General features: G+C 53.0%; 2 protein-coding genes across 2 annotated transcripts; both read left to right on the plus strand.

Annotated features, from left to right (window-relative positions):
* The first annotated feature begins 1383 nt into the window (after positions 1-1383).
* On the plus strand, positions 1384-8298 carry LOC131571671 (serine/threonine-protein kinase PAK 3-like). Its single transcript, XM_058824454.1, has 13 exons — positions 1384-1462; positions 2404-2441; positions 2880-3002; positions 3285-3377; positions 3967-4111; positions 4797-4860; positions 5494-5542; positions 5852-5964; positions 6223-6340; positions 7148-7247; positions 7519-7715; positions 7813-7950; positions 8197-8298. Exons 1-13 carry the CDS (start codon positions 1384-1386, stop codon positions 8296-8298), a joined length of 1359 nt encoding a protein of 452 aa, XP_058680437.1.
* A 3283-nt stretch (positions 8299-11581) lies between these two features.
* LOC131571672 (serine/threonine-protein kinase PAK 3-like) lies at positions 11582-18493 on the plus strand. The gene is made up of 12 exons (XM_058824455.1): positions 11582-11660; positions 12602-12639; positions 13078-13200; positions 14165-14309; positions 14995-15058; positions 15692-15740; positions 16050-16162; positions 16421-16538; positions 17343-17442; positions 17714-17910; positions 18008-18145; positions 18392-18493. Exons 1-12 carry the CDS (start codon positions 11582-11584, stop codon positions 18491-18493), a joined length of 1266 nt encoding a protein of 421 aa, XP_058680438.1.
* Positions 18494-21469: the final 2976 nt, after the last annotated feature.

The following is a 21469-nucleotide window of genomic DNA, read 5'->3' on the forward strand; positions in this document are numbered from 1 at the left end:
AGGCCTGGGGACTTCCAGGAGCACCTGGAAGCTACTGCCAAGGACAAAAGTCTCACTCTTGCTGGTTTTGACACTGATTTGTTGGGAGGATTTTGATCTACGTCGACAGTGATCTACAGGAACTGGATCCTTGACACCAAGTGCCTTCAAGCAACATCTCTAAGCAGAGTGGGCAATGAAGTCCAGATACTAATGAGTTGTGGTTTGTTTTAACTCTATCTAACATATGGTACACTATCCCAAAACATGTTATTTTTGAGTGCTTCAGGCATTTAAAACTTAGGCTTATTCTTGTCAACACTTTTCTTTCCTCTCTTCAGAAATCTGCATGTCCAGCTACTAATTTCTTTCTCAGCTTGTTGAAAAGTTACCAGTCAGACAAGACTTGTTTCTTGACCCAGAGATGGGGCAAGCGTCACCGTTAGGCCGGACGTGGCATACACACGTGATCAGGGTCCAAGAAGAAAAAGGTTTGTTTGTTTTATTCTGCATGTTCTCCAGCTTATACACTCTTAACAAAGCGTGATCTCAAGTCACTAACTACATCACAATAACTTCTTCTATCCATTGGTGCAAAGCAATTAACGTCAATACAACTGGCAAAAGTTTTACAGAAATTTATAAGGCACGTGTGCACATCTACTTCGGCACCTAGTCTAGCATACGCAACTTTTCCTGAATCTCTTCTAATGGGTTTCCATGCTGATGGCCTTGTCTTCTTCCTTGCTTTGGATACACTCAAAAACCATCAACTGCTATTTCTTCCATGAACTCGGCTTTGCTTGCAGGCCAGCTGTCAAGCCCCTCCATAGGTCAGCATGCACCCGCGTGCTCCAGGAGCAACTGCAGCCTACAATAGTCCTGGAAATTTATTATCTTTGCTTCGTTTGCCATCTAAATGTCACTGAAGAAGTTAGGCTTTTCCAAACCAGCTAGGATGCCACCTAGAAAAAGCAGACTTGCTTTCAGTCAAAGCTTTTGGGACCAAGAGTCATGTTTGCTTGCATTGCTTGGATGCCGCTTGGATTGGCGCATTTTCTGAGTTCCCCTGGCATGCCTTGAGCACTGCCTTTGTGAGTGAGGAGAATTTCCCAGGCTTTTCTTTTGCATCAGCTGTACACAAGGTTGTCTTGCTGGGCACAAGAAAGCCACAGAGCAGCTGCCATTGTGAGGTCAAGCCAGAGGTGCCACGTCACAGTGCTGTCAGCACAGCGTTGTCCCGGTGCGCGCCAGGCCTGGTCGTCCAGAGCAGCTCTTCCGCTGGCTCCCTGCAGGAGGATCCTTGTGCTCAAGGAGCTCTCAGCAGACGGCCTGCACCCCGAGAGGAGTCTTGGCTTTCCCTTGGCTGGCACTCAGCGTGCAAACGCGCACAGCACTGCCAAAATGATTGGGCAAGTCTGTGCCGCCGTTTGCACCATCTTTTCTGTTGTCTATTCTGGCTACTACCTGACCCAGCTGACTCGTAAGTAAAGGTTTCTCCTGGGGCTGGCATTGCCCGACTTTTGCTTGGCTCTGCTCTTTATGCCGCAGCAGTGGCCCAGTTTCTTTGGGAACAAAATGGCCGTGAAGGTGCCACCGCTTTGGTCAATGTCCTGCCAGCAGCATCAGCTACAAAGGGGGCATCTGTACTGGGTAGCGCGTGCAGACTATTTGCCATGCAACCTGCAGCGGTTGCCTTCCCTCCCCGGGAGAGTGCGCGGCTGCGGAGTCTGTCATTTCCTCAGCTTGCTGCTTCAAGCAAGACAAGCTGCAAATTGCAGACTCTGAGGGCAGATCCTCACAAGTATTTCTACCAACTCAGTGGTTCTCTCCAGGAGTGAAGGAAAGCACCTTTTGCTCCATATTCTACCCCTTAGAGGCCTTGGCTGCATGACTTGAGCCTTTGATGCTGTGCCAAGACTGCGATTGCCTTGGCCATGCAGCACAAACTCCAGTGCAGGGAGGGTTTGCTGCTGAGCCCAGCAGCTGTTCCTGGGCTGCTTCAGCAGGGAGCTGCCACAGGGAAGGGACCCTTTGTGGAAGCTTTGCTGGGCTATCATCTTCAGCCAAGGGATGGGAATTAGGGCGTGCAATTTAAAAGAATGTATATGGAAAATGCAGGAAAGGGAAGAGGGAAATGTAGCTTGAGCTGTTAGGCACAAGAGAAGCTCAAAGTTTTGAAGAGCAGCGGGCATTTCCAGCACCGTCTTCCTATTTCTCTCTTGGCAAAAGAGGCCCAAATGTAGCCAGAGGCTCCTCTAGCGTCCTTCTTGTTCTCTTGCTTGCTGTGGGAAAGAGCTGTTGCTCCTGGAGGCATGTTGGGAAAGGGAAATGCTCTGTGTTGGGACTGCCTTGTGCTGTGGGAGTGGCCAGCACAGGCACTTTTCTAAGGGCCTCTGGTTCCTTTTGCCTTGCTGGCTGCAGGTCACCTGACACGCGGATGGAGACAAGCCTGTCCTTTGGTGAGTGGCAAAGGAAGCTGAGACGTTGCTGGCGTGTGAGAATTGTGCAGCAATTCTGCCAGCTTGGCCTGTTGCAGCCGAGTGTGGAGTGCCGGCGTGGGAGGCTGAAGGAAAGGCCAGCTGCCCGGTGGCATCAGCAGTAGCAAAGGGAGCACTGGCTGTTTGCTGATTTTCCAGTGAAAAGCCTTTCAAGAGATGAAAGGCAAAAGGGACAGCTCCAAGGCATCTTGCTGCTTCTAGGCAGCAGGGAAGCTCAAATGCACAGCAAGATGGAGTAGCAGCTCGTTCAGCCAGCTTCCTCGGCTTTGCGTGACTCAGAGGCCCACTTGTATCAAAGTCTATGATTTGCCCTTCTTCTGGGTGCTTTCCCAGCTCAATAGAAAGCAGCTCCTAAGGCACTGGCTTTTGCCCATCTCTCTCACTTCTGTCTGCCTGCAGGGCACAACAGCAGGGTCAGCAGCTCCTCTGGCTGCCTCTGTCATTGAGGAAGAGGATGAAGAGGAGCAAAGGAAGATGAAGCCTTCAGCCGCTGTCCCTTCACAGCCTGAACTTGCAGAGCCAGTAAGTGACAGCTGAGCTTGGCACTGCCTTTGGCGCACGGCCAGGCTACCCGTTTTGGAGCAGCCCTTGTTGCTCGTGGCTGAAGATGCTGGCAGCCGTGTGCCTGCTGTGACGTAGTGCGGCTTCAGGCAAGCTGGGGAGCCCTGGCCAATGGGTTCTGAAGTTTGACATTGAAGCTGGGATGCTGAGAGGGCGCCAGAGTGTCTCTTGGGACCAGACAGGAGGCAGCATTGAGTGACTCTCAGTGCAGGAGTCAGCCCCTTGTGCCCGTTGTCAGTGCAGGCTGCCTGTGGTCAGCGGACAGTGCGGCCCAAATACGCAGTTGACAGCCTTGCAGGGTACCTGGCAGACACTGGCCCCTGGAAGGGACCTGCTGTCTCCGTGGACTAATTAGCTTCAGGCTGTGCTTCACTTCCAGCCGGTCAGAGCAGAGTTTGGAGAGGAGAATCCTCGGCAGCCCTGCATTGTAAAAGGGCGGGTGGGTCTGGGCAGGGCTGGAAGGCGGCTCCCAAGGGCCGCTCTCTAAAGGCTGCCATAGAGAAGGGAAATCCGTGAAACAGATCAGAGAAGGGACACGCTGCGGGCTTCTGAGCAGACTGTTGCCTGCCAACTCCGGGCTGATTTCATTCCGGCCCAGGAAAAGACAGGAGGAGGAAAGCAGCGAGGCTCTGGGGCCCTGCTCTGATCTCTTTGTGGATTTGGCAGCCCCATCGATACCTTGTTGCCAGTGTCTTGCAGAAAAGCTGAACACGTGGAGCATGGAGGTGGTCGGGAGGGGCTGGATCCAAGTAGCCTTTGGGCTTCTCCCGAAGGTGCCTTTGAGAAGGGGACATGGGAACTGCTCCAGCTGGAGAGGCCTGGCCGTGGCTGGCAGCACCTTCCCAAGGCCTTGCTTTTGCTGTGCGCTTAGGGGGGGGCATGAGTGCCAGCCACCCTTCTGACGGGCAATCCTTTCTTGTCCCAGCGCAAGACACGCTCTGCCATTCAACCTGGTGCCGCCGGACCAGCATGGCCTGCAGCAGCCAGCTCAAGCCCCGCTGCCGGCACTTCCTGCAGCAGCGCAGCCCAGCAGCCCGAGATGAGGGAGGAGCAGGGCCTGAAGACACTGAGTACATCCGTCTGGTGCATTTCTTGTCTGCCAGAGCAGGGTCTTGTGCGAGTGTCTGGGTGTAGGCTGCGCCAGATGCTGGCCCTCAGTCTCAGAGGCACTTAGGCCTCTCTGCAGAAGGTGTTGTACTGCTCTGAGGAAGCGCGGCAGCGCTCAGGGAGTCCCTGCTGCCTGTGAGGGCGGCTGGGCCTGGCTTGGCCCTGCCTGGGCTGCCTTCTGGGCCAAAGACAAAAGCAGAGATTGTTTCTGCTTGAGCAGAAGGCTGGCACGTAGCAAGTGACTATTGCCCAGGGAGCTGTCTGGCCCCAGGTGTTTTCTGGCTCTGGTTCTTACTCCTCCTCCGGCCCAGACACTTTGTGCCCCTGGCAGTGGACCTGCCAGTGATGGTGGGTGTGACTGCGGAGGCAGCAAAGGCCCTTGCTTACCTCTTAGGGCCCCCTTCTTAAGGGCTCATCATTTTGGCTTATCGCGTGAGATGCTGCTCTTGAAAGAAATCAAGGCCTTCTTGGAAAGGCCACCTGATGAAAGGTGGAGAAGATGGCCCTCCCACTTGCTGGTCTCAGCAGCTGGAAGCCGCGGGACCGCAAAGGGCCCAGAGCTGCGGGCAGTGGGGCTGCCTTTGGGACGCTCTGGGCAGCGGCGTCTCTGTGTGCGAGTGAGCGCCCTGCACTGCTTTTGTCTTTCAGGGAGCATCGTGAGTCCGGGCCGGCCAACGGGCAAATACACGGCATTTGAGGAACTCGGGCGAGGGTAAGCGTGACGTCAGCTCATTTTACAAAAGTGTGGGCCAGGTCTTTGGCTGGTGCAATATCAAGCGTGAAGTCAGGCAAGCTCCAGTCATGGTCAGGCTCCGGCTTGACCTCGTGTCGCCTGCCTGGACTGCTCGGTCAGAGCAATGCAAAGGCCTCATCAAAGACAAGTTGATGCTGGCAGTGTCTTGCTTGCAGCAGTGAGGAGCAGGAGCTGGGAGAAGCCCTGGCCCTGCAGCTTTGTGGCCTGAAAGAGCACCTTGCCATCCAAGAAAGGTCAGATTGTCAAGGACAGTCTTCTGACTCAAATTGTTCTCCCTTTTTTGACACACACATGCATGCACACCCGCACAAGGAGAGAGTTCCCCTTAGGTTCTGAAATGACCTGGCAGGGTGTGCGCCTTGGAGATTTCCAGCGGCCCTTGGTCTTCATGCTGCACCTTAGTGTTCCCTTGGACAGCCTGCCCTGCATGGCAGAGGGCTCACGGGCTAACATGCTGTTGGCCGAAGAGATGCTGCAGCCAGGCATTTTTTCTAAGGAAGGCGTCCAGGCAGCCTGGGGAGATCTGCTGCCTGGGCTTGCTTTCACTGCCAGAGGGATAAAGGTCTCTTTCTGCTGCTTTGGTCTTTCTAGAGGGTTTGGAGCTGTTTATAAAGCCCTTGACACCAGCAGCGGACAACAGGTAAAGTGCCAAGAGCCCCACGCCATTTTGCAGCTCTGGAGCGCTTTGCCCGCTGCTGTGAGCTGTGCTTGGAGGTTTGGGTGGCAGCTCCATGTCTGCAGCAGGGGCTGTTCCTCTGAAATACAGTCGAGGCTCAGGGGGCAGAATGCATTTGGGATGGCTTTTGGTGCTTCTGCTAAGCTCTGCTGTCTAGTGACAAGGCACTTTGGCCCAGCGTGCTGCCTCATTGCACCAGCACTCGCTCCGTGCTCCTTGTGATCTCGAGCGGGGTGCGTCTTCTCAAGGTACCGGTGGCCAATGTCATTGCAGGTGGCAATCAAGATCATGTCACTCGAGGAGGAGATGTCCGAGGAGCTGGCTGCCAATGAAATCCTGGCCATGAGGGACAACAGGAGTCCCAATATCGTTACCTACTTAGACAGGTTGGCATATTCTGGTGTCAATGTAGCTTTAGCTGGTGCAAGCGCAAAGAGACGATGCCCTTTGGTCGCTGGCAGAGAACAGAGCTGGGGATGATTTCTCTGCGTGTCTCCAGAGCGTGGGAGGAGGTGGAGCTGGTGTTCAACAGTCTCTTGGGGCACCCGTAGCTTGGAGAGCAGCTGCAAAAACCTGTCTCAGGCCCTGGGGTGACTGAGGCTATGCCCATTCTGTTGCTCCATGCCGTGGTTTTCTTCTTTCAGCTACCTGGTGGATGCGGAGCTCTGGCTGGCCATGGAGTTCATGGACGGCGGCACCTTGTTTGATGTGCTGAGGGCAGTGTACCTGGAGGAAGGACAGATAGGCGCTGTCTGTCGGGAGGTGAGGGATCCCACTTGTGCTTGCCCAAGACTGCCCGGATGCTGCTTGTCAGCTGGAGCTTAAGGAGAGCCGAGATTTCTTGCTCTCACCTTTCTTTTGCTGCTGCTGCTGCTGCTGCTGCTGCTGCTGCTGCTGCTGCTGCTGCTGCTGCTGCTGCTGTCACGCCACACAGGAGAAGAAAGAGCATGGGAAGTGTACTGCCTGCCGGTGCCCTCGCACTCCTCAGACTCTGTTCTTGCACTCTTCCATCCTGTCTGTCCTCTGGCCTTGGTGCTCGCTCACTGGTTCAATTTCTCTTTCTTCCTCTTCTCAGCTTTGCCTGGGAATGTTTGCCTGGAGCCTGTCTGTCTGTCCTACATTGCTTGCCACTGAAAGGCAGCATGCGGGTGGCAGAATTTCAAGCTAAGGGCAAAGAGCTGTCCTCAGCTTCAAAGGCTAGCATTGCAGCCTGCATGGCGATGCATTGTGGAACAGCTCAAAGGTGCTGCTGTCACCAGCAGCTTCCTCTTCTGCTGCCACTAGGCTTCCCCAAAATTCTTTGCCGTGCCGCCTCCCAGCCAAAGGTGGCGCGCTTCCTACCCAAGGCCGGTGGAACTTTTGGGAGCCCAGATGCCTTTGCTTGGAAATCTAGAAAAAACTTCCAAGAGTGTTGAAGCAGCAAGCTCTTCATGGTGACAGCAGCGTGATGTTTCGCCCTCGCTCACAATTCCCTGAGAAAGCTGCCAATCCCCTTGAGCTCTTTCCTTGCGGGTGGGATGAAATCAGATCCTGCAGGTTAACTTTCCCTCCCTCCTTTTTCTCTCTCAGTGCCTGCAAGGACTGCATTTCCTTCATTCCCGCCAAGTCATCCACAGAGACATCAAAAGTTGCAACGTCCTGGTGGGCACGGACGGATCCGTCAAGTTGGGTGGGTATCCCTGCTGGGCTGCAGCATGTCCAGCATATGCCGTGCGCTTGCATTTTGGTGACGGCCACTGGGGCAGAAGCGCGGCTTGGCCAGTGCGTGAATCGTCAGGGTGTTTTTGAAGCGGCCGATGCCTTATTTGCCTGGCTCCAGGCACGTGGAAGGAGAGCTCAACTGCTTTTTCAGTTAGATTCAGCATGGCCTGGTCAGGGCAATGGTTTTGGCTGCTTTGCCAGTGGTAGCTGGCTTTGACAGGCTTTGTTTTTGTCCTCAGGTGACTTTGGCCTCTGTGCTCAGCTCAGCCCTGAGCACAGCAAGCGCAGCTCCAGCGTCGGCACTCCCAGCTGGATGGCACCGGAGGTGGTGAGAGGAGAAGCCTACGGCCCCAAAGTGGACATCTGGTCCCTGGGGATCATGGGGCTGGAAATGGTGGAAGGGGAAGCTCCTTACCAGTGGGAAGCCCGTCTCCGGGTAAGGTGCAGCTTAGCAAGAGGGCTCTGTGTGGAGAGAGCTGTGTGTGGCTAGCAAAGGAGCAGGTGGAGTGTCCTCTTGCATCCATGTGCTGTAGGTTTTTGAACTGCTAGAAAGGAACGGGCCCCCAAAACTGCAGAACCCCAGGCACCACTCGGCTCTCCTGCGCGACTTCCTCCGCTGCTGCCTGCAGGCAGATGAGGACAGGCGCTGGTCTGCCCAGGAGCTCCTACAGGTAAGAAAAAGCAAAGGGGCAAAAAGCCCTGGCAGCTGAGGACACCTGCATGAAGGGATGAGGAGGAGGAGGAGTGTGGGCCACGTGGCACAGAAAGCTGCCAGGACAGGAAGGCGCAGGGGGACATGCTGCCCTCAGTGCTCTTTGTGTGTCTTGCTGGTAGCCAGGGAATCCTGCTTGAGCCCGCAGGCTCAAGTGATCCTGGAAAGTAAGAGTTCCTTTCTTTGTTCTTTTTCCTCTGGGCAGCATCCCTTCGTGACCTCAGGCGATCCTGCCTCCAGCCTGGCTGCTCTGATCATCTCAGCCAAGCAAGTGCAGGAAGACTGGAGAGGAGACACCTGCGCCTGAGGAGGCCCTGATGCCCCGCCAGCCAAGAGGAGGGAAAAGGGGATGTGTCATCTTTAGGCAGAGCTTCAGCCATCCCCCGAGGTTGAAGAGGAGCTGTGCCGTAGCTAGGAAACATGATAGTGTAGATATTTGCTCAGTTTAGCTGTTAGGTTAGCTGTTAGGTTAGCTGTTAGGTTAGGTTGGGTTAGGTTAGCATTAGGTTGGATTAGATTAGGTTAGGTTAGGTTAGGTTAGGTTAGGTTAGGTTAGGTTAGGTTAGGTTAGATATGTTGTTAGGTTCAATTTAAAGCTCTGTTGTTTTTCTTTCTGCAAGAGATGAAAATTGAAAAAAATTAGGAACTATAGGGATCAACTTTTAAGGACTATAGAACGTAGACAGCTTGGATAGTAGAGGATTGTTTAGCTTAGGATAGAGTGTTGTTAATTTAGGGAAGCTTTGAAGTAGAAATGAAAGAATTGTCATAATAAGAATTAAGCAGTGAGAGGAAAAGCTGGGCTGCAGCAGAACTGGAGCCTGCAGGCGCTCCAAGCTGTCAGCCTGAGCAGGCCACCTGCAGGACAGAATGATGAAGATGAAGAAGCAGCGAGGGGATACTTTGTTTCAGCCCGAGTGTCAATAAAAGTCGAAAATATCCAGAGTGTTGTAAGACTCCCTTCCTTGCCAGGCTGTAGCTAAGTGGACAGTCCCTTTCAGAGGCCCAAAGAACATAGTGAGGTAAGCAGCTTTGCTTACCTGAAGTGTGGCATGCCTGTGGGAAGCTGAGAGACCTACAGGTAATGAACACCAGGTAATGAGCTGCCATTCAGGACAGCACTAGGAGGCAGATGTGCAGTCCTTTCTGGGCCTCTTGTCTTGATCAGATGTCAGGCTGATCAGCAGCAATCACCATTTTGTTGCCACCCTCCTCTCACTATGTCACCTGTGGGATGGAATGGCATTCTCACAGCGGCAGCATCTGGCATTTCCTCCCTGCTTCTCTTTTCCCCGCTTTTCACCCCAGACCCCCAGGGACCCTCTGGGCCAGCCTCATCCCCTACAGGGGTGTGCAACCACCAGGGCCTCCTGCAGAGCCCCATTCCCACTCTGCTGCCTCCTTGGCCTTTTCCCACCTCTGGGCCAGCCTGCTGTTGCCAGGTGTTGGAAACATGCACACAGCATAGCACACCTGTCATTGAGCAATTTGATGCAGGAGCCCCTGCTGAGCACGGCTCCCCACCCTGGCCCTTTTCCCACCCAGCTGTGGCTCCATTTCACCTCCATCTGCTGGCATACCCACTGTGAGGGACTGCTCAGGGACTGGATGCTCCTTGAATGTTGCCCACAGGCCTGATTTCCACGCCTCCCCATTCCTCCTACCCCTAAGGCTGCCTCAGCCGTCTGAACACAATTTTTCTTACTCTAATGGCTTCCTGTGCTTTACTTGATACTGTAAGCAGAAGTACACCGTTTTGATTGTCTTTCTTCTAGAATTAATAAAAATAAGTTTGAAGTACTCCTAGATTTTGCCATTGAAAACTTGAGGCAAGTGCACAAAGTAGAGAAGCTTTCTGTGCAGCTTTTCAGTTAATTTGAGGTCCCCTTACTCTTCACTCACTTTCAGCATATCTGTTGATTTTCCTTTGCTCTCATCTTTTAAGCTTCATCCCTTGTCTATCGATCTGCAAAAATAGCCTGTAAACCCAACGCAAATTTACTATCCTTTGTATTTTTCCTCTTCTGGAAAAGCTGAGGCTCGTGAGATCTTCTCCTGTGATCTAGACTTTGATTCCCATCTTGGCTCTGCCGAAGTGCAGAACAAATGTAATTTATTGCCTGCTAGTGTGATCTGCTAGCAAAGGTCACATTTAGAGCTAAGCATGATGCTTCTCTCCCTCCGTTGAATACACATCTTTGTGTCAAGGCCTGGTGACTTCCAGGAGCACCTGGAAGCTACTGCCAAGGACAAAAGTCTCACTCTTGCTGGTTTTGACACTGATTTGTTGGGAGGATTTTGATCTACGTCGACAGTGATCTACAGGAACTGGATCCTTGACACCAAGTGCCTTCAAGCAACATCTCTAAGCAGAGTGGGCAATGAAGTCCAGATACTAATGAGTTGTGGTTTGCTTTAACTCTGTCTAACATATGGTACACTATCCCAAAACATGTTATTTTTGAGTGCTTCAGGCATTTAAAACTTAGGCTTATTCTTGTCAACACTTTTCTTTCCTCTCTTCAGAAATCTGCATGTCCAGCTACTAATTTCTTTCTCAGCTTGTTGAAAAGCTACCAGTCAGACAAGACTTGTTTCTTGACCCAGAGATGGGGCAAGCGTCACCGTTAGGCCGGACGTGGCATACACACGTGATCAAGGGTCCAAGAAGAAAAAGGTTTGTTTGTTTTATTCTGCATGTTCTCCAGCTTATACACTCTTAACAAAGCGTGATCTCAAGTCACTAACTACATCACAATAACTTCTTCTATCCATTGGTGCAAAGCAATTAACGTCAATACAACTGGCAAAAGTTTTACAGAAATTTATAAGGCACGTATGCACATCTACTTCGGCACCTAGTCTAGCATACGCAACTTTTCCTGAATCTCTTCTAGTGGGTTTCCATGCTGATGGCCTTGTCTTCTTCCTTGCTTTGGATACACTCAAAAACCATCAACTGCTATTTCTTCCATGAACTCGGCTTTGCTTGCAGGCCAGCTGTCAAGCCCCTCCATAGGTCAGCATGCACCCGCGTGCTCAAGGAGCAACTGCAGCCTACAATAGTCCTGGAAATTTATTATCTTTGCTTCGTTTGCCATCTAAATGTCACTGAAGAAGTTAGGCTTTTCCAAACCAGCTAGGATGCCACCTAGAAGAAGCAGACTTGCTTTCAGTCAAAGCTTTTGGGACCAAGAGTCATGTTTGCTTGCATTGCTTGGATGCCGCTTGGATTGGCGCATTTTCTGAGTTCCCCTGGCATGCCTTGAGCACTGCCTTTGTGAGTGAGGAGAATTTCCCAGGCTTTTCTTTTGCATCAGCTGTACACAAGGTTGTCTTGCTGGGCACAAGAAAGCCACAGAGCAGCTGCCATTGTGAGGTCAAGCCAGAGGTGCCACGTCACAGTGCTGTCAGCACAGCGTTGTCCCGGTGCGCGCCAGGCCTGGTCGTCCAGAGCAGCTCTTCCGCTGGCTCCCTGCAGGAGGATCCTTGTGCTCAAGGAGCTCTCAGCAGACGGCCTGCACCCCGAGAGGAGTCTTGGCTTTCCCTTGGCTGGCACTCAGCGTGCAAACGCGCACAGCACTGCCAAAATGATTGGGCAAGTCTGTGCCGCCGTTTGCACCATCTTTTCTGTTGTCTATTCTGGCTACTACCTGACCCAGCTGACTCGTAAGTAAAGGTTTCTCCTGGGGCTGGCATTGCCCGACTTTTGCTTGGCTCTGCTCTTTATGCCGCAGCAGTGGCCCAGTTTCTTTGGGAACAAAATGGCCGTGAAGGTGCCACCGCTTTGGTCAATGTCCTGCCAGCAGCATCAGCTACAAAGGGGGCATCTGTACTGGGTAGCGCGTGCAGACTATTTGCCATGCAACCTGCAGCGGTTGCCTTCCCTCCCCGGGAGAGTGCGCGGCAGCGGAGTCTGTCATTTCCTCAGCTTGCTGCTTCAAGCAAGACAAGCTGCAAATTGCAGACTCTGAGGGCAGATCCTCACAAGTATTTCTACCAGCTCAGTGGTTCTCTCCAGGAGTGAAGGAAAGCACCTTTTGCTCCATATTCTACCCCTTAGAGGCCTTGGCTGCATGACTTGAGCCTTTGATGCTGTGCCAAGACTGCGATTGCCTTGGCCATGCAGCACAAACTCCAGTGCAGGGAGGGTTTGCTGCTGAGCCCAGCAGCTGTTCCTGGGCTGCTTCAGCAGGGAGCTGCCACAGGGAAGGGACCCTTTGTGGAAGCTTTGCTGGGCTATCATCTTCAGCCAAGGGATGGGAATTAGGGCGTGCAATTTAAAAGAATGTATATGGAAAATGCAGGAAAGGGAAGCGGGAAATGTAGCTTGAGCTGTTAGGCACAAGAGAAGCTCAAAGTTTTGAAGAGCAGCGGGCATTTCCAGCACCGTCTTCCTATTTCTCTCTTGGCAAAAGAGGCCCAAATGTAGCCAGAGGCTCCTCTAGCGTCCTTCTTGTTCTCTTGCTTGCTGTGGGAAAGAGCTGTTGCTCCTGGAGGCATGTTGGGAAAGGGAAATGCTCTGTGTTGGGACTGCCTTGTGCTGTGGGAGTGGCCAGCACAGGCACTTTTCTAAGGGCCTCTGGTTCCTTTTGCCTTGCTGGCTGCAGGTCACCTGACACGCGGATGGAGACAAGCCTGTCCTTTGGTGAGTGGCAAAGGAAGCTGAGACGTTGCTGGCGTGTGAGAATTGTGCAGCAATTCTGCCAGCTTGGCCTGTTGCAGCCGAGTGTGGAGTGCCGGCGTGGGAGGCTGAAGGAAAGGCCAGCTGCCCGGTGGCATCAGCAGTAGCAAAGGGAGCACTGGCTGTTTGCTGATTTTCCAGTGAAAAGCCTTTCAAGAGATGAAAGGCAAAAGGGACAGCTCCAAGGCATCTTGCTGCTTCTAGGCAGCAGGGAAGCTCAAATGCACAGCAAGATGGAGTAGCAGCTCGTTCAGCCAGCTTCCTCGGCTTTGCGTGACTCAGAGGCCCACTTGTATCAAAGTCTATGATTTGCCCTTCTTCTGGGTCCTTTCCCAGCTCAATAGAAAGCAGCTCCTAAGGCACTGGCTTTTGCCCATCTCTCTCACTTCTGTCTGCCTGCAGGGCACAACAGCAGGGTCAGCAGCTCCTCTGGCTGCCTCTGTCATTGAGGAAGAGGATGAAGAGGAGCAAAGGAAGATGAAACCTTCAGCCGCTGTCCCTTCACAGCCTGAACTTGCAGAGCCAGTAAGTGACAGCTGAGCTTGGCACTGCCTTTGGCGCAGGGCCAGGCTACCCGTTTTGGAGCAGCCCTTGTTGCTCGTGGCTGAAGATGCTGGCAGCCGTGTGCCTGCTGTGACGTAGTGCGGCTTCAGGCAAGCTGGGGAGCCCTGGCCAATGGGTTCTGAAGTTTGACATTGAAGCTGGGATGCTGAGAGGGCGCCAGAGTGTCTCTTGGGATCAGACAGGAGGCAGCATTGAGTGACTCTCAGTGCAGGAGTCAGCCCCTTGTGCCCGTTGTCAGTGCAGGCTGCCTGTGGTCAGCGGACAGCGCGGCCCAAATACGCAGTTGACAGCCTTGCAGGGTACCTGGCAGACACTGGCCCCTGGAAGGGACCTGCTGTCTCCGTGGACTAATTAGCTTCAGGCTGTGCTTCACTTCCAGCCGGTCAGAGCAGAGTTTGGAGAGGAGAATCCTCGGCAGCCCTGCATTGTAAAAGGGCGGGTGGGTCTGGGCAGGGCTGGAAGGCGGCTCCCAAGGGCCGCTCTCTAAAGGCTGCCATAGAGAAGGGAAATCCGTGAAACAGATCAGAGAAGGGACACGCTGCGGGCTTCTGAGCAGACTGTTGCCTGCCAACTCCGGGCTGATTTCATTCCGGCCCAGGAAAAGACAGGAGGAGGAAAGCAGCGAGGCTCTGGGGCCCTGCTCTGATCTCTTTGTGGATTTGGCAGCCCCATCGATACCTTGTTGCCAGTGTCTTGCAGAAAAGCTGAACACGTGGAGCATGGAGGTGGTCGGGAGGGGCTGGATCCAAGTAGCCTTTGGGCTTCTCCCGAAGGTGCCTTTGAGAAGGGGACATGGGAACTGCTCCAGCTGGAGAGGCCTGGCCGTGGCTGGCAGCACCTTCCCAAGGCCTTGCTTTTGCTGTGCGCTTAGGGGGGGGCATGAGTGCCAGCCACCCTTCTGACGGGCAATCCTTTCTTGTCCCAGCGCAAGACACGCTCTGCCATTCAACCTGGTGCCGCCGGACCAGCATGGCCTGCAGCAGCCAGCTCAAGCCCCGCTGCCGGCACTTCCTGCAGCAGCGCAGCCCAGCAGCCCGAGATGAGGGAGGAGCAGGGCCTGAAGACACTGAGTACGTCCGTCTGGTGCATTTCTTGTCTGCCAGAGCAGGGTCTTGTGCGAGTGTCTGGGTGTAGGCTGCGCCAGATGCTGGCCCTCAGTCTCAGAGGCACTTAGGCCTCTCTGCAGAAGGTGTTGTACTGCTCTGAGGAAGGGCGGCAGCGCTCAGGGAGTCCCTGCTGCCTGTGAGGGCGGCTGGGCCTGGCTTGGCCCTGCCTGGGCTGCCTTCTGGGCCAAAGACAAAAGCAGAGATTGTTTCTGCTTGAGCAGAAGGCTGGCACGTAGCAAGTGACTATTGCCCAGGGAGCTGTCTGGCCCCAGGTGTTTTCTGGCTCTGGTTCTTACTCCTCCTCCGGCCCAGACACTTTGTGCCCCTGGCAGTGGACCTGCCAGTGATGGTGGGTGTGACTGCGGAGGCAGCAAAGGCCCTTGCTTACCTCTTAGGGCCCCCTTCTTAAGGGCTCATCATTTTGGCTTATCGCGTGAGATGCTGCTCTTGAAAGAAATCAAGGCCTTCTTGGAAAGGCCACCTGATGAAAGGTGGAGAAGATGGCCCTCCCACTTGCTGGTCTCAGCAGCTGGAAGCCGCGGGACCGCAAAGGGCCCAGAGCTGCGGGCAGTGGGGCTGCCTTTGGGACGCTCTGGGCAGCGGCGTCTCTGTGTGCGAGTGAGCGCCCTGCACTGCTTTTGTCTTTCAGGGAGCATCGTGAGTCCGGGCCGGCCAACGGGCAAATACACGGCATTTGAGGAACTCGGGCGAGGGTAAGCGTGACGTCAGCTCATTTTACAAAAGTGTGGGCCAGGTCTTTGGCTGGTGCAATATCAAGCGTGAAGTCAGGCAAGCTCCAGTCATGGTCAGGCTCCGGCTTGACCTCGTGTCGCCTGCCTGGACTGCTCGGTCAGAGCAATGCAAAGGCCTCATCAAAGACAAGTTGATGCTGGCAGTGTCTTGCTTGCAGCAGTGAGGAGCAGGAGCTGGGAGAAGCCCTGGCCCTGCAGCTTTGTGGCCTGAAAGAGCACCTTGCCATCCAAGAAAGGTCAGATTGTCAAGGACAGTCTTCTGACTCAAATTGTTCTCCCTTTTTTGACACACACATGCATGCACACCCGCACAAGGAGAGAGTTCCCCTTAGGTTCTGAAATGACCTGGCAGGGTGTGCGCCTTGGAGATTTCCAGCGGCCCTTGGTCTTCATGCTGCACCTTAGTGTTCCCTTGGACAGCCTGCCCCGCATGGCAGAGGGCTCACGGGCTAACATGCTGTTGGCCGAAGAGATGCTGCAGCCAGGCATTTTTTCTAAGGAAGGCGTCCAGGCAGCCTGGGGAGATCTGCTGCCTGGGCTTGCTTTCACTGCCAGAGGGATAAAGGTCTCTTTCTGCTGCTTTGGTCTTTCTAGAGGGTTTGGAGCTGTTTATAAAGCCCTTGACACCAGCAGCGGACAACAGGTAAAGTGCCAAGAGCCCCACGCCATTTTGCAGCTCTGGAGCGCTTTGCCCGCTGCTGTGAGCTGTGCTTGGAGGTTTGGGTGGCAGCTCCATGTCTGCAGCAGGGGCTGTTCCTCTGAAATACAGTCGAGGCTCAGGGGGCAGAATGCATTTGGGATGGCTTTTGGTGCTTCTGCTAAGCTCTGCTGTCTAGTGACAAGGCACTTTGGCCCAGCGTGCTGCCTCATTGCACCAGCACTCGCTCCGTGCTCCTTGTGATCTCGAGCGGGGTGCGTCTTCTCAAGGTACCGGTGGCCAATGTCATTGCAGGTGGCAATCAAGATCATGTCACTCGAGGAGGAGATGTCCGAGGAGCTGGCTGCCAATGAAATCCTGGCCATGAGGGACAACAGGAGTCCCAATATCGTTACCTACTTAGACAGGTTGGCATATTCTGGTGTCAATGTAGCTTTAGCTGGTGCAAGCGCAAAGAGACGATGCCCTTTGGTCGCTGGCAGAGAACAGAGCTGGGGATGATTTCTCTGCGTGTCTCCAGAGCGTGGGAGGAGGTGGAGCTGGTGTTCAACAGTCTCTTGGGGCACCCGTAGCTTGGAGAGCAGCTGCAAAAACCTGTCTCAGGCCCTGGGGTGACTGAGGCTATGCCCATTCTGTTGCTCCATGCCGTGGTTTTCTTCTTTCAGCTACCTGGTGGATGCGGAGCTCTGGCTGGCCATGGAGTTCATGGACGGCGGCACCTTGTTTGATGTGCTGAGGGCAGTGTACCTGGAGGAAGGACAGATAGGCGCTGTCTGTCGGGAGGTGAGGGATCCCACTTGTGCTTGCCCAAGACTGCCCGGATGCTGCTTGTCAGCTGGAGCTTAAGGAGAGCCGAGATTTCTTGCTCTCACCTTTCTTTTGCTGCTGCTGCTGCTGCTGCTGCTGCTGCTGCTGCTGCTGCTGCTGCTGCTGCTGCTGTCACGCCACACAGGAGAAGAAAGAGCATGGGAAGTGTACTGCCTGCCGGTGCCCTCGCACTCCTCAGACTCTGTTCTTGCACTCTTCCATCCTGTCTGTCCTCTGGCCTTGGTGCTCGCTCACTGGTTCAATTTCTCTTTCTTCCTCTTCTCAGCTTTGCCTGGGAATGTTTGCCTGGAGCCTGTCTGTCTGTCCTACATTGCTTGCCACTGAAAGGCAGCATGCGGGTGGCAGAATTTCAAGCTAAGGGCAAAGAGCTGTCCTCAGCTTCAAAGGCTAGCATTGCAGCCTGCATGGCGATGCATTGTGGAACAGCTCAAAGGTGCTGCTGTCACCAGCAGCTTCCTCTTCTGCTGCCACTAGGCTTCCCCAAAATTCTTTGCCGTGCCGCCTCCCAGCCAAAGGTGGCGCGCTTCCTACCCAAGGCCGGTGGAACTTTTGGGAGCCCAGATGCCTTTGCTTGGAAATCTAGAAAAAACTTCCAAGAGTGTTGAAGCAGCAAGCTCTTCATGGTGACAGCAGCGTGATGTTTTGCCCTGGCTCACAATTCCCTGAGAAAGCTGCCAATCCCCTTGAGCTCTTTCCTTGCGGGTGGGATGAAATCAGATCCTGCAGGTTAACTTTCCCTCCCTCCTTTTTCTCTCTCAGTGCCTGCAAGGACTGCATTTCCTTCATTCCCGCCAAGTCATCCACAGAGACATCAAAAGTTGCAACGTCCTGGTGGGCACGGACGGATCCGTCAAGTTGGGTGGGTATCCCTGCTGGGCTGCAGCATGTCCAGCATATGCCGTGCGCTTGCATTTTGGTGACGGCCACTGGGGCAGAAGCGCGGCTTGGCCAGTGCGTGAATCGTCAGGGTGTTTTTGAAGCGGCCGATGCCTTATTTGCCTGGCTCCAGGCACGTGGAAGGAGAGCTCAGCTGCTTTTTCAGTTAGATTCAGCATGGCCTGGTCAGGGCAATGGTTTTGGCTGCTTTGCCAGTGGTAGCTGGCTTTGACAGGCTTTGTTTTTGTCCTCAGATGACTTTGGCCTCTGTGCTCAGCTCAGCCCTGAGCACAGCAAGCGCAGCTCCAGCGTCGGCACTCCCAGCTGGATGGCACCGGAGGTGGTGAGAGGAGAAGCCTACGGCCCCAAAGTGGACATCTGGTCCCTGGGGATCATGGGGCTGGAAATGGTGGAAGGGGAAGCTCCTTACCAGCGGGAAGCCCGTCTCCGGGTAAGGTGCAGCTTAGCAAGAGGGCTCTGTGTGGAGAGAGCTGTGTGTGGCTAGCAAAGGAGCAGGTGGAGTGTCCTCTTGCATCCATGTGCTGTAGGTTTTTGAACTGCTAGAAAGGAACGGGCCCCCAAAACTGCAGAACCCCAGGCACCACTCGGCTCTCCTGCGCGACTTCCTCCGCTGCTGCCTGCAGGCAGATGAGGACAGGCGCTGGTCTGCCCAGGAGCTCCTACAGGTAAGAAAAAGCAAAGGGGCAAAAAGCCCTGGCAGCTGAGGACACCTGCATGAAGGGATGAGGAGGAGGAGGAGTGTGGGCCACGTGGCACAGAAAGCTGCCAGGACAGGAAGGCGCAGGGGGACATGCTGCCCTCAGTGCTCTTTGTGTGTCTTGCTGGTAGCCAGGGAATCCTGCTTGAGCCCGCAGGCTCAAGTGATCCTGGAAAGTAAGAGTTCCTTTCTTTGTTCTTTTTCCTCTGGGCAGCATCCCTTCGTGACCTCAGGCGATCCTGCCTCCAGCCTGGCTGCTCTGATCATCTCAGCCAAGCAAGTGCAGGAAGACTGGAGAGGAGACACCTGCGCCTGAGGAGGCCCTGATGCCCCGCCAGCCAAGAGGAGGGAAAAGGGGATGTGTCATCTTTAGGCAGAGCTTCAGCCATCCCCCGAGGTTGAAGAGGAGCTGTGCCGTAGCTAGGAAACATGATAGTGTAGATATTTGCTCAGTTTAGCTGTTAGGTTAGCTGTTAGGTTAGCTGTTAGGTTAGGTTGGGTTAGGTTAGCATTAGGTTGGATTAGATTAGGTTAGGTTAGGTTAGGTTAGGTTAGGTTAGGTTAGGTTAGGTTAGATATGTTGTTAGGTTCAATTTAAAGCTCTGTTGTTTTTCTTTCTGCAAGAGATGAAAATTGAAAAAAATTAGGAACTATAGGGATCAACTTTTAAGGACTATAGAACGTAGACAGCTTGGATAGTAGAGGATTGTTTAGCTTAGGATAGAGTGTTGTTAATTTAGGGAAGCTTTGAAGTAGAAATGAAAGAATTGTCATAATAAGAATTAAGCAGTGAGAGGAAAAGCTGGGCTGCAGCAGAACTGGAGCCTGCAGGCGCTCCAAGCTGTCAGCCTGAGCAGGCCACCTGCAGGACAGAATGATGAAGATGAAGAAGCAGCGAGGGGATACTTTGTTTCAGCCCGAGTGTCAATAAAAGTCGAAAATATCCAGAGTGTTGTAAGACTCCCTTCCTTGCCAGGCTGTAGCTAAGTGGACAGTCCCTTTCAGAGGCCCAAAGAACATAGTGAGGTAAGCAGCTTTGCTTACCTGAAGTGTGGCATGCCTGTGGGAAGCTGAGAGACCTACAGGTAATGAACACCAGGTAATGAGCTGCCATTCAGGACAGCACTAGGAGGCAGATGTGCAGTCCTTTCTGGGCCTCTTGTCTTGATCAGATGTCAGGCTGATCAGCAGCAATCACCATTTTGTTGCCACCCTCCTCTCACTATGTCACCTGTGGGATGGAATGGCATTCTCACAGCGGCAGCATCTGGCATTTCCTCCCTGCTTCTCTTTTCCCCGCTTTTCACCCCAGACCCCCAGGGACCCTCTGGGCCAGCCTCATCCCCTACAGGGGTGTGCAACCACCAGGGCCTCCTGCAGAGCCCCATTCCCACTCTGCTGCCTCCTTGGCCTTTTCCCACCTCTGGGCCAGCCTGCTGTTGCCAGGTGTTGGAAACATGCACACAGCATAGCACACCTGTCATTGAGCAATTTGATGCAGGAGCCCCTGCTGAGCACGGCTCCCCACCCTGGCCCTTTTCCCACCCAGCTGTGGCTCCATTTCACCTCCATCTGCTGGCATACCCACTGTGAGGGACTGCTCAGGGACTGGATGCTCCTTGAATGTTGCCCACAGGCCTGATTTCCACGCCTCCCCATTCCTCCTACCCCTAAGGCTGCCTCAGCCGTCTGAACACAATTTTTCTTACTCTAATGGCTTCCTGTGCTTTACTTGATACTGTAAGCAGAAGTACACCGTTTTGATTGTCTTTCTTCTAGAATTAATAAAAATAAGTTTGAAGTACTCCTAGATTTTGCCATTGAAAACTTGAGGCAAGTGCACAAAGTAGAGAAGCTTTCTGTGCAGCTTTTCAGTTAATTTGAGGTCCCCTTACTCTTCACTCACTTTCAGCATATCTGTTGATTTTCCTTTGCTCTCATCTTTTAAGCTTCATCCCTTGTCTATCGATCTGCAAAAATAGCCTGTAAACCCAACGCAAATTTACTATCCTTTGTATTTTTCCTCTTCTGGAAAAGCTGAGGCTCGTGAGATCTTCTCCTGTGATCTAGACTTTGATTCCCATCTTGGCTCTGCTGAAGTGCAGAACAAATGTAATTTATTGCCTGCTAGTAGGATCTGCTAGCAAAGGTCACATTTAGAGCTAAGCATGATGCTTCTCTCCCTCCGTTGAATACACATCTTTGTGTCAAGGCCTGGGGACTTCCAGGAGCACCTGGAAGCTACTGCCAAGGACAAAAGTCTCACTCTTGCTGGTTTTGACACTGATTTGTTGGGAGGATTTTGATCTACGTCGACAGTGATCTACAGGAACTGGATCCTTGACACCAAGTGCCTTCAAGCAACATCTCTAAGCAGAGTGGGCAATGAAGTCCAGATACTAATGAGTTGTGGTTTGTTTTAACTCTATCTAACATATGGTACACTATCCCAAAACATGTTATTTTTGAGTGCTTCAGGCATTTAAAACTTAGGCTTATTCTTGTCAACACTTTTCTTTCCTCTCTTCAGAAATCTGCATGTCCAGCTACTAATTTCTTTCTCAGCTTGTTGAAAAGTTACCAGTCAGACAAGACTTGTTTCTTGACCCAGAGATGGGGCAAGCGTCACCGTTAGGCCGGACGTGGCATACACACGTGATCAGGGTCCAAGAAGAAAAAGGTTTGTTTGTTTTATTCTGCATGTTCTCCAGCTTATACACTCTTAACAAAGCGTGATCTCAAGTCACTAACTACATCACAATAACTTCTTCTATCCATTGGTGCAAAGCAATTAACGTCAATACAACTGGCAAAAGTTTTACAGAAATTTATAAGGCACGTGTGCACATCTACTTCGGCACCTAGTCTAGCATACGCAACTTTTCCTGAATCTCTTCTAATGGGTTTCCATGCTGATGGCCTTGTCTTCTTCCTTGCTTTGGATACACTCAAAAACCATCAACTGCTATTTCTTCCATGAACTCGGCTTTGCTTGCAGGCCAGCTGTCAAGCCCCTCCATAGGTCAGCATGCACCCGCGTGCTCCAGGAGCAACTGCAGCCTACAATAGTCCTGGAAATTTATTATCTTTGCTTCGTTTGCCATCTAAATGTCACTGAAGAAGTTAGGCTTTTCCAAACCAGCTAGGATGCCACCTAGAAGAAGCAGACTTGCTTTCAGTCAAAGCTTTTGGGACCAAGAGTCATGTTTGCTTGCATTGCTTGGATGCCGCTTGGATTGGCGCATTTTCTGAGTTCCCCTGGCATGCCTTGAGCACTGCCTTTGTGAGTGAG

Source organism: Ammospiza caudacuta, chromosome Z (assembly GCF_027887145.1).
Source record: "Ammospiza caudacuta isolate bAmmCau1 chromosome Z, bAmmCau1.pri, whole genome shotgun sequence".
NCBI classification, from domain to species: domain Eukaryota; kingdom Metazoa; phylum Chordata; class Aves; order Passeriformes; family Passerellidae; genus Ammospiza; species Ammospiza caudacuta.